Below are 14,557 nucleotides of genomic sequence, written 5' to 3'. Positions count from 1 at the left end.
AGGAAAGAAACTGGAATTATTATTTTTCTTGGTTTGCTGGTGGGTAAGAGCAGAGAACACACATAAAAATTAAATGCCTGGAATTTCCAGGCAAGACCAATATTCTTTTCAATATATCATGCTAAATAGCAGTGGTAATAGGCTTACTTATCTCCCCTCTGAGTATCCTTGGTGGAAGAAAAGATGGGCTTATCTTTTTGGTTGAAAATTCTCTATTGATTATTTATTTTTGTTACATTAATAATATATGAATACTTTTTAAACATGACAATACTCACTCCAGAGCAGGAGGGAAAAGAGAATAGTCAGCAGGGGCCTACCTAACATGTTCCATCGGCATGATGAAAACGACTGCTTGGTGGGACAGACCTGGGCTTGGAATAAGGTAGACCTGAGTTCAAACCTGCCGCAGGCACCTTCTCCAGAACCTCTTCCTTCCTTCCCCATCACACTGGGGCATTCTGGCACAGAACTTCAGTTCTTCAGGGTCCAGTCTTCTTCCAGGCCCTGCTCTTTCTCACGTTTTCCTTCTCTCCATGGACTGTTCTTCCCATCCCTGATGAGCTCTACAAGCAACACCCTGTGGAGTATCTCATGATCCCTTCCTCTTTACCACCATGTGTGCCTCTTCCCTTTCTTTCCCTACCCTGTCTTCAGCTGAAACAGTCCCTGGGTCTCCTCCTCTGGAGTTTCTCTAGGTTGGTGGCTTGGATGACTTGTGGCATCTTTGGTACCAGCAATATCAACTCATTCCCAAACCCTTTGTCCCTAGTGAAGTGGGGACAAAGAAACACCTCCAGAGGGGGACCCTCTTCCCCCATGGTCCATTAATGACCCCAGCAGGGGCTTCTGCCTAACCTCCTTTTCTGTTCTATAATAAATCCTGGATCTGGAGTCTAAAAACTCCTAAAAGACAAACAAACAAACGCCAACTAGTTGTATGATCTTGGGCAAGCCCATTAACTTCTCTGAGACTCAGTTTCTTCATCTGTAAAATGGGTGTAATGAACCTCAGGGTTCTTGTGAGGATCAAATGAGATCATTTAGGTAAAGTGCCTTGTAGACCTTGAAGTGGTATGCATTATTTATTATTAGCATATTTTTTTAAATCAAAATTATCTCATAATTGAGAAATACTAAAGAGTTGTAAGGGTAACTAGGTGGCACAGTGGATAGAGTGCCAGGTCTGGAGTCAGGAAGATCCGAGTTCAAATCCAATCTCAGACACTAGCTATGTGACCCTAAGCAAATCACTTAATCCTGTTTGCCTCAGTTTCTTCGTCTGTCAAATGAGGTGTAGAGAGAAATGACAAACAACACTTTTTGTCAAGAAAAACCTCAAATGGGGTCATGAAGAGTAAGGCACGAATGAAAAATGACTGAACAACAACAAAAGAATTGTCAAGGGTGGTAAAAGTTATATCATGAAATGTAAAGGAGGCAAAGGTTAAGTTTTTTTTTTTCCTTTGGTTAAGATTTCCTTATTATCTATTATAATCACTATAGGGAAGATAAAATACCTTAAAATCACCTGAATTTTGTGGGTGGGTGTGTTTTTTTAAACAACTCATTTCTTTTCTACTTTTCCTGAGTCATGCAGAAAAGTCAACAATTCTTGATTATATCAGTAAATATGGAGCGTCTATAAAAACCACAGGTAGAAGCATAAAATATACATAGGAGAGAGCCTGCAACTGACATTATCGATCACATCAGTCACAGCTGTGTTGGTAGAAGAAGAAAACAGATGGACATAGCAAGCCTGAACTGGTCATATGAGGGAGAAAATGGTGAGCATTCCTTGACCCTCCACATGAGAGGCAGAACATTTATTCTCTTTGGGACATTCAGTACTGGTATCTGGTAACTTCAGAGGAATGGGTTAAGAGTCATAGAGGCCAAGATAGGTGAAATAATATTATTTTTATAATGATAGTAGGTAGCTGTGGTGGTTCTACAAATTTGCTTGCCTTTTGTTTTCATAAAATGTATTTTATCCATCTTTTGTAAGGTTAGCAAGCATTCCACTTTAGCGTGAAATAGTACAAAGAGAAAACATTCTCTGATGCTAGATTTTTCACTTACTTGCATGAAATGTGATTTAAAATATTTGATATAACTTATTTAATATAAGCTTAATATTAATGTTATGGAAACTTGAAAAGTAAAAGAGGTAGTTTATTTTTAAAAAACCACAAACTAGGTATCAAGCATCAAGTGGAGATTTGCATATTTTGCATATGTTTGCATATTTTGCCTTTGTAGGGCCTGAGCACTGGAGCAAACTCTACCCCATTGCTAATGGAAACAATCAGTCTCCTATTGACATTAAAACCAAAGAGGTCAAGCATGATGCTTCTCTGAAACCCTTTAGTGTCTCCTACAACCCAGCAACAGCCAAAGAAATCATCAACTTGGGTCATTCTTTCAGTGTAAATTTTGAAGACAAGGATAACCAATCAGGTACACCAAAACATGATTCTTCCTCCTTATTTTCCAAGATAAACAGCCAAATCAACCAGTAGCACCTGTCATTTGCTAAATACTCTGCTAAGTGCTTGATATACAAAGACAAAGGCAAACTAGTAAGGAAACTTAAATTTTAACAGGGGAGACAGCATGTACATATACTAGTATATTCAAAATATATCAAAAGTAGATACAAGGTAATCTTAGGGAGAAAGACACCAGCAGCTGGGGGAAATGAGAACATTTTATTGCAGAGGGAGCCACTGGAGCTTCATCTTGAAGAAAACCAGGAATTCCAAGAGGTGAAGGGTAAAAGAGAGAGAGATCATTCCAGGAATGGGGGGACAGGTCACTTATGTGTGAGAAACAGAAAACAGGCCAGCATGGCTGGAATGGAAGGTAAGTGGTGGAAGCCAGTTGGCAGAGTGAGTAGAGTGTTGCACCTGGAGTCAGAAAGACCTGAATTTAAATTCAACCTTGAACACTTATTACCTGTGTGACCCTGCACAATTCACTTGACATCTCATTGTCTCAGTTTCCTCACCTGTAAAATGGGGATAATAATAGCACCTACCTCTCACAGTGTTGTTATAAAAATCAATTGAGATATGTGAAGTACTTAGCAAACTTTAAAGGGTTTTACAAATGCTAGTTATTATGGGGAAGAAGGTTATGTAAGAAGACAGGAGGTAGAAAAGTGTTGCTAGGTTGTGAAGAGTTTTCAATATCCAACAGAGAATATTTCATCCTAGAGGTAATAAGGAGATCATCATCATCATCATCATTTATATAGTGCCTATTTTGTGCCAGGCCCTAACCTAAGTGCTTTACAAATATTATCTCATTTGATCCTCAAAATAACCCTGGGAGGCAGATGCTATTATTATCCCTATTTCACAGCTGAAGAAACTGAGGCAGATAGAAGCTAGATGACATGCCCAAAGTCACACAGCTAATAACTGAAGCCAGATTTGAACTCAGGTATTTCTGATGCTAGGCCTACATTCTATCTACTGAGCCACCTACCTACTAGAATAAGGAGCAGGGTGACATAGTCAGAGCTTCCCTTAAGGAAAATCACTTTAGTGGTAGGTGGAGAAAAGATTGGAGTGGAGAGGGAGCCCAATTAGGAAGTGATTACAATAATCCAGGAGGGAAGTACAGAGGGTCTGAGCTAGGTTGGGTGGAAGAAATGGGATCTATAGGAGAGTTTTTATAAAAATAGAAACAACAAAAGTTGTCAACTCTTTTGATAAATGAGATGAATGAGAATGAGGACATCATAGAGGTTGAGAACCTAGGTGACTAGAAGGACCAAGTTGCCATCAGCAGTAATAGGGAAGTTGGCAGAAGGAAGGACTTGGTGGGGGTGGAGATGGCAGGGGTATAATTCAGAAGAACTTTAAGAAATACAATAACCAGTCAAAAATATACTTATTCTGTAGCAGACTTATACACTTTGCTAAAAATTATCATAATAAAATTCCATATAGGGCTAGTCCAGGGGTGGAGAACTTGTGGCCTCAAGATCACATGTGACTCTGTGATCTTAGATACAGCTTTTTGACTGAGTCCAAGTTTTACAGAACAGATCATTTTATAAAGGGGATTTGTTCTGTGCAGTTTGGATTCAGTCATAGGGCCACATATAAAGATCTAGAGGGCCACATGTGGCCTTGAGGCCTGGACTAGTCCTACACAAAATTATAAAGTTGACAGAACTGGTCTCTGGGCTCTCTTGTGTTTCCAGCTTCACTTAGTGGTCCTTTCTCCCCCAAAATAGAACTTTGAATTCATCTATTTTTTTTCTACTTTTCTCCATGCTCTCTAGAAAGGATCTGATTAACCCAATACTAAAGGATATATGGTTAATATTGTTTAAAGTGTTCCTTTTCTCATGGAGATTTTTCATTTTTAACAAAGTCAAAGAAATAACTTTCTAGTAGCAGTATGTCAAGTTATCAGTGACTAGACCGCAGAGGTATTGTTTTTGGTTGGGTGTGCTTTTCAGGTACCGGTGAAATCACAACTAAGAGTAACTTCCTAGTCCAAGGTTGGTCTAGATTCCAGACTTTTTGTACAAGCCTTTCAACATATACTTTGGGTGCATTGGAGAACTTGCTAACAACATTCTCATGGAACATTGATGCATGTTTAATTGGCATTTGTACAGTAGGCAAAATAAATTACAAATAGATGATGGAAGATACTAAAAGGCAAATGAATGCACAAATGGATGAAACATATATTAATCAATTACTATGTCATGAAATAACTTTTCTGAAACAACACAAGTCAATAACAAATTAGGGAGAGCAAGCCCCCAGATCTTTCTTTTTACCCCCACACTTCATCCACTTCACTTATATTCCCAGTTAATGTTTTAACCCTGGTTAAGTTTCTACTGATTGAATTGGGGTTTCTAACTCATAACTAGGTACTTTCTTTCTCATTCTAGTACTAAAAGAAGGTCCACTTGCCGGAGGCTTCAGGCTACGGCAGTTCCATTTCCACTGGGGGACAGCTGATGACCATGGTTCTGAGCACACAATAGATGGAGTAAAATACTCAGCAGAGGTAAAATGATTAAAAGAGACATAACAATATTATGTGAGCAGCTTCTGAGAATTAATTCCCTGACTCCATCCACTCATCTCCCAACCCAATTGAGTAGATTTTTTTAAATGAACACTGTTGTCCTCAATCTACAGAAATCACAGAGAAGGTAGGATGGTAGGTCAACACTTTGAAAGAACCCATGATTTCAATGATGTGGCACCATCTCCAACAATACAGATGAAACTTTTTATCAGACTTATAGAAAATTATTCAATTGAATGATTTTTAAAATATGGTACCCCATCTAGATATTTCTGTGTATTCCAGAAAAACAGTAAGCAATCAAAAAAAAAAAAACACAGAAGTAAGGTACATTATAATTGGATGTCATTTTATTCAGTAGAAATATCTTAAGGAATTTTCAGAATTCTGAGGAATTACATCACCTAATTTGGGATTGCTTCCTTGACATTCTCTATTGGGTTTTTTTTTTTAATTCTGTGAACTAGGGGGAGGGATATATTTTTTAAATCATTCAACTGAGTAACCTTCTACATGACTGATATAAAATTTAACTACTCTTCTAACCCAATATCTATCTTTAATTTGAATCTATCTTTACTTCTTAAATACAGAAACTGTAAGTGAAATTTGGTCAAGTTTCCTGCTGTATTGTGAGCCATAAACTGATGTTTACAATGTTATATAAAGTGAGTCATATAATATAGAAGTCAAAGAATAACTCAGACCAGAGAAAAGAAGGGAAGACCTATAAAATATTATATAACCTTGTTTGGGATATATTACTTATCTAACCTATTGTTTACCAGAAGCAATCTCTCTTTCCAAATCATGCTCAAAGACAATCACAGCCTCCAAAATACTGATCCCCAAGATTTAGAGATGGCACATAAAATTATCTTCTCATAAACTTGCTGCTAAGGAATACCATATGAATTAAAAAATTATAGCTTTGGAGTCAGAGAACCTGAGTCCTGATTCAGCTTCTCCTGTATGACCTTAGAGAACGTTTAACCTCTCTAGTGCTATTTGGCAAAATGAGGGGGTTGGACTGAATCAACTGTGAGGTGCCCACTTTGTAGGCCGCTGGGTGACAGTGAGGGAGTACTGGATGTGGAGTCAAAAAGACCTGAATTCAAATTTAGTGTCAGACATCTTCTAGCTATGATCCTAGACAAGTCATTTAACCTCTTTCTGCCTCAGTTTCCTCAATGATGAAGTGAGGACAATAATAGTACCTACTTCATAGAGTTTGTGTGAATTAAGTGAGATAATATTTGTAAAGTTCTTTGCAAACTTTAAAAAGCTATATAAATTCCAGCTATTTTAATTTTTTTCCCAACTCAAAATTTATGGTCATATGAAGGGTTTGAATAAGAGAGAAAACTTCAGCTACTGATGTAAAAATCAGTCAGCCAGTGTGCCAGGAATAAATAGAAGCCTTACTGAGTTCTTCATCCCCAAGAGTGCTAGAGGAAACAAGATGTCAATTTTTTTAGTAACTACAGCATAGGAATGAATAGAAAAGCACTCTCAAGGCTGAGGATTTTCATTCTAATAATCCTACCACAGAATATTAATTCGGTTATCTAACAGTAAGCATCTGGCCCTTTCCTCTCTTCTGGCTGAATTTTCAACACCACTTCAGTTTCCTCTCTCTACATAAGGGATTCCTAACTTTTTTTGTGTTTCATGACCCCTTTGGAAGTCTATTGAAGTCCATGAACCTCTTCTCAAAAGAATGCTTTTAAATGCATAAAATAAAATATGCAAGATTGCAAAGGAAATCAATTATGTTGAAATACAGTCATAAAATATTAAAAAAAAAAAAAAGTTCATGGACCCAAGTTGAAGAACTCCTGATCTAGGCGAAGGCATCTTTCTCTGGACTGCCAAATGAAAATAAACCTTGGTTACTAGTATCTGTTATCTGCATATAAAGGTGGAGAATAAGCACAATGTTTAATACTTTTTTTAAAGTTACACTTAGTTCACTGGAATTCTGAAAAATATACCAGTTTCTGTGAAGCAGCTCAGAAACCCAACGGCTTGGCAATTATTGGTGTTTTTATGAAGGTAAGTAAGAAAACTATGCAAATGTTTCGCCCAGATTAGATTTGAGATAGGATGAAAAAAGAGAACAACAGTCTTCTAGTTATTCTTTTGAGAGCTTTATTTTCATTCCACTAATTCAAAGTAGATGAAAAATATCCCAGAATGATGCCTTCTATTTGGTTTTCCTATTGGCTTTGTTTCATTTGGCTTCTCTCTCTGAAGGGAGGATTGTGGGGGAAGATTCTGTTAGGGAGGAAAAAGGAGAGGAATCTTCCTCTCCTTCACATCTGTCCTCCCAAGACTTTTTTTTTTTTAAGCAATTGGGTTAAGTAACTTGCTCAAGGTTACATGGCCAGTTTTTTTTTGTGTGTGTGGGGGTTAAGTATCTGAGGCCAAAACGGATCCCAGGTCCCCCAACTCCGGGCCGGCGCTCTTACTCACTGCTCCACCTGGCCGCCCCAGCTCCCAAGCCTTCTTACAAATTTCTTGAAGATGATTCTGGAATTGTTTAATTTCTGTTTCAGACTTAACCTCAAAATTCCTCTAAGGATAATGTTTTAGTGAAGCAATGTTGTTGTTTTGATGACTTCTTAGCTGGTTTAGGAGATAGAAAATCAGTTACTGGTCAAGTACTATACCAAGAAGCTCCTGAAACATCATCATGAAATTGTATCTGTTTGACAAGTGGAGACACTAAAGGATAGGGAGATATATAGCAAAGACCAGAATTAGGGAGAACTTTTATTCCACTATCAGTCCTTGAATTTTCATATATAAATAAGCGTCTTACACTTAGTAGGTGCTTACTTGGACTGAAAATATTCCTCAGTATATTTAGTATACTTTAAATGAAATGTTGTAACATCTGCATATTTTTTCATCTGCTCAAGAACAGATAATGTACTCCCAGACACACCATCTTATTGAAAAATACCCACTGAGAACAGAAGAAAATATTTAATCTCTCTTCATACTAAATGAATACTAAATTTTTAACTAAAATTTTATGTTGACTTTGTGTTTTAGTAGCATTTGATTTTATAAATTGTATCTGTCCTTTGTATGTGCATTTTTTTATCTCATTTTTTTTCTTTTTTAATTTTTCTCCCAGCTTGGCCAGGCCAACCCACTTCTACAGAAAGTAATTGGTGCCCTAGATTCAGTCAAAACTAAGGTAAATATCCCAAATCGAGGACTGGCTAGTAAGAAGGCCAGTCTTTGAGACTCATTAAATGAAAGATATACTGTGAAGGTCAGGAGGGGACAACATGGAGGGGAAAAGGACAGAGAAAACTAACCCCAAAGCTCCCTGTATATCAGCTACCTTTAGGACAATTCTAAAGTCAACTTTTGCAGTCATCCTGTTGGAAGGGACCTATGGAAGAATGAGTCACTTAAATATGTAAATTCCCTTTGTTAGGTCCATCCTATTTAAAATGTGGTAAATTTTCATTTCATAAACAAAGATAAGTATATTTATTTAATAGCACAGAGGGATAAGTGTTCAGGATGCACTTTTAAGACTAATAAAGAATTGAATAGTTGAAACAAACTATCCTTATCTGTCAGCTGAAATGAAATTATAGGTTCAGGGAGAAAAAAATAACCAAAATAACTATTTGTCAATGACTTTACCACCCACTTCTAACATGGTCTGGCATCAGTTCTGGATATAAAATAAATGTTTTCATAATGCAGAAAATTATATGTACATATACATAGACAGACATGTTATGTATATTTTTAAGAAAGTGACTTTATCCCAACACAGAAACATTTTCAGTGCTTGCCTCTTTTTAGCTGTATTCAAAAGGGAGAAAAACCCAGAGGGCAAAACTTTAGTGTAGAATTTGTCCCTTTATCCTTTATCACTAATGATTATGTCTGATGAGATAACTTGAAATGGCTAAGTGGCACAGTGGCTGAAGTGCTGAGGAAGTTGTTTGTTGTTACTGGTTTGTTTCAGTCATGTCTGACTCTTCAAGAGTCCTATTGGGGTTTTCTTGGCAAAGATACTTCAGTAGTTTGCCATTTCCTTTTCTAACTCATTTATAAATGAGGAACTGAGGCAAACTGGTTAAGTTACTTTCCCAGGGTCATATAGTAAGTAACTGTCTGAGGCTAAATTTGAACTCATGGAGATGAGTCTTCCTGTTTACAAACCCAGTGTTCTAGAGCAGCGTTCAAATCCAACCTCAGAAATTAGCTGTGTGACCCTTGGGAAAGTCACTTAACCTCTTTCTGCCTCAATTTCTTCAGCTACAAAACAGAGATGATAATAATAACAACTACCTCCAAAGTAAGAATAAAATGAATTAATATTTGTAAAAGTCTTTGCAAACTTTAAAATGCTTGATAAATGCTAACTATTATTATAACTTGTTTGCTCATTCCTTCCACTGTACTATCTTCAAAATTTTAAGATTCTAGTTAAGTCATCAGAAAAAGGAAGGTAATATCTACAGATGATCATGAACCTGTAATTATTCAAAGTATTTTACATCATAACATATTTGTTTCAGGGCAAACAAGCTCCATTTGCTAATTTTGATCCATCTTCTCTGCTGCCTAAATCCTTGGATTACTGGACATACTTTGGCTCTTTGACTCATCCCCCTCTCTATGAGAGTGTAACCTGGATTCTCCTTAGGGAGCCAATCAGTGTCAGCTCGGAACAGGTAGAGTATCACACAGAGGGAGCTGGGAGGTGGAGAGAGCTTATATCAAATCAGCTAACAGAACTTAATGAGGGGAAATAGAATTCCAGTAGGGTTTAGAAGTGTTATTTCCCCTTTATTTGTTGTTGGTTTTTGTTTTTGCAGAAGGGAAGGTGGGGCAATTGGAGTTAAGTGACTTGCCCAAGGTCACATGGTTAGTTTTTTTGTGTTAAGTGTCTGAGGCTGGATTTGAATTCAGTTCCTCCTGACTACAGGGTCAAAGTTTTATTCACTGCACCACCTAACCGCCCCTCCCCTTTTAAAAAATACAGAATAGTTTATTCCTATTGTGGGTCCTATTAAAAGTTCATTAAAATATTGGTCCTTGAATTTATTCTTGACAAAGAATAAATTTCTTTCATAAAGAAATCCCCATCTATTTTAATGTTTTTCTGAGCTACAAAGAAGATAAATGTAGCTGGAAATTCCACTAAGCAAATATGTGCAGTTAGATTCCATGGCTCAGAGACTGTGGTTCTGAAATATTACCCTGACAACTATTAATTTTCTTTTTATTTGTTAGAAGTTCATGATTTTAAAGGTCAAAATGTTTATTTGCTCTCAGATCCTTCTCAAGAAAACTAGAGTCAAGGTACTTTGGCATCTCTAAATTGATTAAAATTTAAAAACATTTTTCCAATCAATTCTTTTAGTCTACTAAATTTTGCTAAAGTAAATTTTGAATAAGGGGGAATACTTCTTTAAAAGTGAGTAGAGAAAAATCACTGTTAAGGTTGGTTTGTGCACCTCTAGACACCCCATTTTTAGAATAAAATGAAAAATTTTTTAAGTATTTTGTGAACCTTAAAGCATTACATAAGTGCTAGCTATTATTATCTAATTATTATTAGTTTATGTGGTCATTGTAATTCAACCCAAGTACATCACTATTTTCTCTCTTTTTCTCCTTAACCCCACAAATGAATTTACCATACCCTTCATAAAGAGAAATATTAAGATGTGGGGCTATCCCCCTCTTCTTTGCATGGGGGCAAAGAACTTACTTCATATTGTTAAGTCAGTTTTGAAAACAGAATTGCATTAATTCCACTGGGTATAGTGAGTATTTCATGGCCTTTAACTGCTTTTGAAACTCAAAAAAAAAAAATCAATTTTTCCTCCTAGCTGGCCCAGTTCCGAAGTCTTCTGTCGAATTCTGAAGGTGAAAAAGCCTCTCCCATACTGCACAACCACAGACTACCCCAACCACTGAAAGGAAGAGTAGTAAAAGCCTCATTCCAATGAATGGATTGCTGATTAGAAGTGAACTTAGCCATTTTCAAGAAAAAACCAATATCTTTTCTAAAGAAATTTATTCAAACCATTGGAAGTAAATGTCTTACAGGAAGTTGGTATGTAGTGAATGTTTGTTGAATTTGAATTTGTTCCATGGGGGGCACATGGACTATTTAGTTAGTTATTGCCATTTCATTAAATTCAAGTTGCATAAATTTACTATATAATCTTCTCTATGAAGAAAAACACTACTTTTGGCTTTTAATACTTTTATGTGCATTTGGTAATCGGAAAGCTAATCATCATTTAAAGTTGTGCTAAAATTCAAGGTGGATTAGTGGAATTCTTCATGACGGCAGTTAATGTGTGCATACAATTTAAAAAGGAGTCATTAAGAATGACACATTTAGCCTTTTGGTTTGAACAATAAAATACTTTTCCTTTCTCCTTGCCTGTTACATCCTTTATTTTTATTGAAGTCATTTATTTTCTTCATTCTCCTTACAGCCTAAAATTCCGCACGATTTGCTCATAAAAAAAAAAAGCAATATGCTACTCTTCCACAAGTATAATAACCTGACTTTTAAAAAGAATTTAGATGAAAGGCTAATTACTTAGAAATAGCTCACAACTAATGACTCCTCCACTGACTCAATGTTGGGGCCTGGTGTTGGTCCTGAGTTCTCAGAATCAGAGATTTAAAGCAAAAAGGGATTTTAGATGACATCAAGTCGACTCCCTCCTCCCCCATCCTTTTGGCAGAAGGCACAGTGAGGTTAAGTGATTTGCATAGGATCATACAACCAGTAAGTGTTTTGAGGCAGGATTTGAACACTGGTCCTCCTGACAGGTATAGCTCTCTATCCATTAGACTGTTGTGCATCTCAAAAGTTATGCCAGTATGGGGTTGGCTAGGTGGCATAGTGTGTAAAGCACAGTCCCCGGAGTCAGGAGGACCTGAGTTCAGTTCCAGCCTCAGACACTTAACACCCACATACAAAAAAAAAAAAAAAACTAGCCATGTAACCTTGGGCAAGTTACTTAACCCCAATTGCCCTCCAAAAGGCACAAAAAAAAAAAAGTTATGCCAGTAAAGCACAAGATACAGCAAATCTTGCCAAGCTGGCAAGGCTACTGTTCATGGCCCAATCTAGATAATTTTAGAGAAACTCCTTCCCAAGTTGGATCCAAGATGATCAATTTTTCAATAAGAACAACCTTTGAAGATTGTCTACCAAGTCGAGGGGATATAGTTGGTATTGGTGGAGATAATACTCACACCAATGACATCATGGATCCTTGAATTTTTTTATTTTTTGCACTTTATGGAGGGGGGAAGGCAGGGCAAATGGGGTTAAGTGACTTACCCAAAGTCACACGGCTGGTAAGTGCTAAATGTCTGAGGTCGGATTTGAACTCAAGTCCTCCTGACTCCAGGGCTGGTGTTCTACTCACTTATGGCACCTATCCACCCTGGATGTTTGAATTTTTGGCACATATTCTTATTGATTAAATATTCAGGGAAGATGACACTTGAATTCAGAATTAAATTAATGCAATATTTCAATGTCCTCTAAAGGAAAATGAAGTCTTCTTCCTGGCCCTTCCCTGGAATTCTGACCACCATATGAATGCTTGCCCCATGTGTTCTCCATAAAACAGTCTTTTCGGCAAGCGTGCCAAACTCACACAAGGCAAGCGCTCACATAGTGGTCAGAAGAAGTGATTCTCTTAAGAACTTTGGAACTGACTGTGTGACTTGGGAGACACTGGCACAGGACCACTCAGCATGGTGTGCCCACATCAGATAAGGTGCTGTGCTCTCTGAGCAAAACAGAATTGAAATGGCCCAAAGGAAACACATGATGCACAAATTTGGAGAATCTACCCCTAATGTTCATATAGACTATTTGTACCCGACCTGTGGTAGAGCATTCCAGGCTTGTATTGGTCTGATCAGCCACAGCCAGACACATTGAAACTTGACTTTAGCTTAGTGATGTCATTTTGGTCCTCTTGGAGAACGAAGGACAACAACCAGCCAACCCTGCAGCATGGTTAGTGATGGGACATGCCATAGCCCAGGGATAAAGCCTATCCACAGCCCCTGCTGACTCCCTCTAGGAAAGAAGAAAAAACTGAGACTGGAAAGTTCCCGTGTATGGAAAGGACAAATTTATTAGATCAAACATATCAATGCAGGTCTATAGACCCAGTTAGATGCTGAGGATACAGGAGACTGAGCAGAGGAGCCAGAGACGGAAATCAGCATCTGGATAAGAGGCAAGAGTTGGTACTAGGGTCAGTAGAATCCAGAGACTAATCAAAGAGATAAGGGATTAGCCAAATTAACAAATAAGGTCCAAATTTCACTGAGTTCATAAAATTAGGTACTTAGTTTCTTCATAGATAGTGAATTTCTTTCATATCCAACAATAAAGCTACTTGACTTTCCAGCTTATCCTAAAGTATCTCTGACTGTATTGCTCCCCATCTGAGAAGAAGCATTAATCCTAAAGAAATAGTTATTCCTCAGTAGTGGCACACAAGGAAGCTGGGGAAAGGGAGAATGATAAAATAGACACAACCCAATAAAAGAGCACGGGCCACATGTGACCTGATGCAGTCACGTCTTCACTGCCTTGCTGGAGTCTCTAACAGTTCTGGAGGTAGCCTCCTCTTCTAATGTTGGGTCTGTTTGGACATCCTGATCCTAAATGACACTTCTGGGGGAAGACTAATTTTGGTATAGTAGTATAGTCATAGGCAGCTAGGTGGTGCAGTGGATAGAGCCCGGGCTTGGGATCAGGAAGACTCATCTTCATGAGTTTAATTATGGCTTCAGACATTTACTAGCTGTGTGACCCTGGACAAGTTACTTAACCCTGTTTGCCTCAGTTTCTCATCCATAAAATGAGCTAGAGAAGGAAATGCCAAACTACTCTAGTATCTTTACCAAGAAAACCCCAAAATGGGGTAACAAAGAGTCAGACACAACTGAAATGATTGAACAAAGACCAGTGTAGTCATATCACAATGTGGATTCATCCTCTCAGGGTTCCCAAGTAATTCTAGAACTGACCTGGACTCTGGAGGCAACCAGAAGGCAGAGGGTCAAATACCTCATGACTCTTGGAAGCACAGGAGTGTCCCCAAGACTGAAAAAGAGAAATCTAACCATTTTGGAAAGTACTCTGGTACTATGCCTCTCAAGTCACAAAACTGTATACCCATTGATCCAGCAATACCACTGCCCCGCCAATACCCCAGATAAATCAAAGGGGGAAAGGACTCATATTTAAAGTATTTGCAGCACAAAATTTACAAGACAGAAATATTTCAAGCAGTTCTTTTTATAGCGGCCAAGAACTGAAAGTCAAGGAGGCGCTCATCAATTGGGGAATGGCTGAACTATGGAATATGAATGTGATTAATATAATTATGCCATAAGAAATTACAAAAGGGAAGGCTTCAGACAAAGCTGGGAAGATTTGTACGAA

General features: G+C 37.7%; 1 protein-coding gene across 1 annotated transcript; it reads left to right on the top strand.

Annotated features, from left to right (window-relative positions):
• The first annotated feature begins 325 nt into the window (after window positions 1-325).
• LOC138170300 (carbonic anhydrase 1-like) lies at window positions 326-11,326 on the top strand. Its single transcript, XM_069099555.1, is given in 8 exon segments — window positions 326-385; window positions 1,658-1,790; window positions 2,266-2,463; window positions 4,928-5,046; window positions 7,030-7,125; window positions 8,216-8,278; window positions 9,627-9,782; window positions 10,947-11,326. Coding segments are annotated over 8 exon segments (945 nt in total). The 3' UTR covers window positions 11,067-11,326.
• The last annotated feature ends 3,231 nt before the right edge of the window (window positions 11,327-14,557 follow it).

The sequence above is a fragment of the Petaurus breviceps genome, unplaced genomic scaffold, assembly GCF_028583685.1.
Source record: "Petaurus breviceps papuanus isolate PSGF00001 unplaced genomic scaffold, PetGlider_PUasm1.0 38, whole genome shotgun sequence".
In the NCBI taxonomy this organism is placed as follows: Eukaryota; Metazoa; Chordata; class Mammalia; order Diprotodontia; family Petauridae; genus Petaurus; species Petaurus breviceps.
The sequence above is the reverse complement of the archived record's forward strand: the minus strand, read 5'-3'. Positions and strand labels throughout refer to the sequence as shown.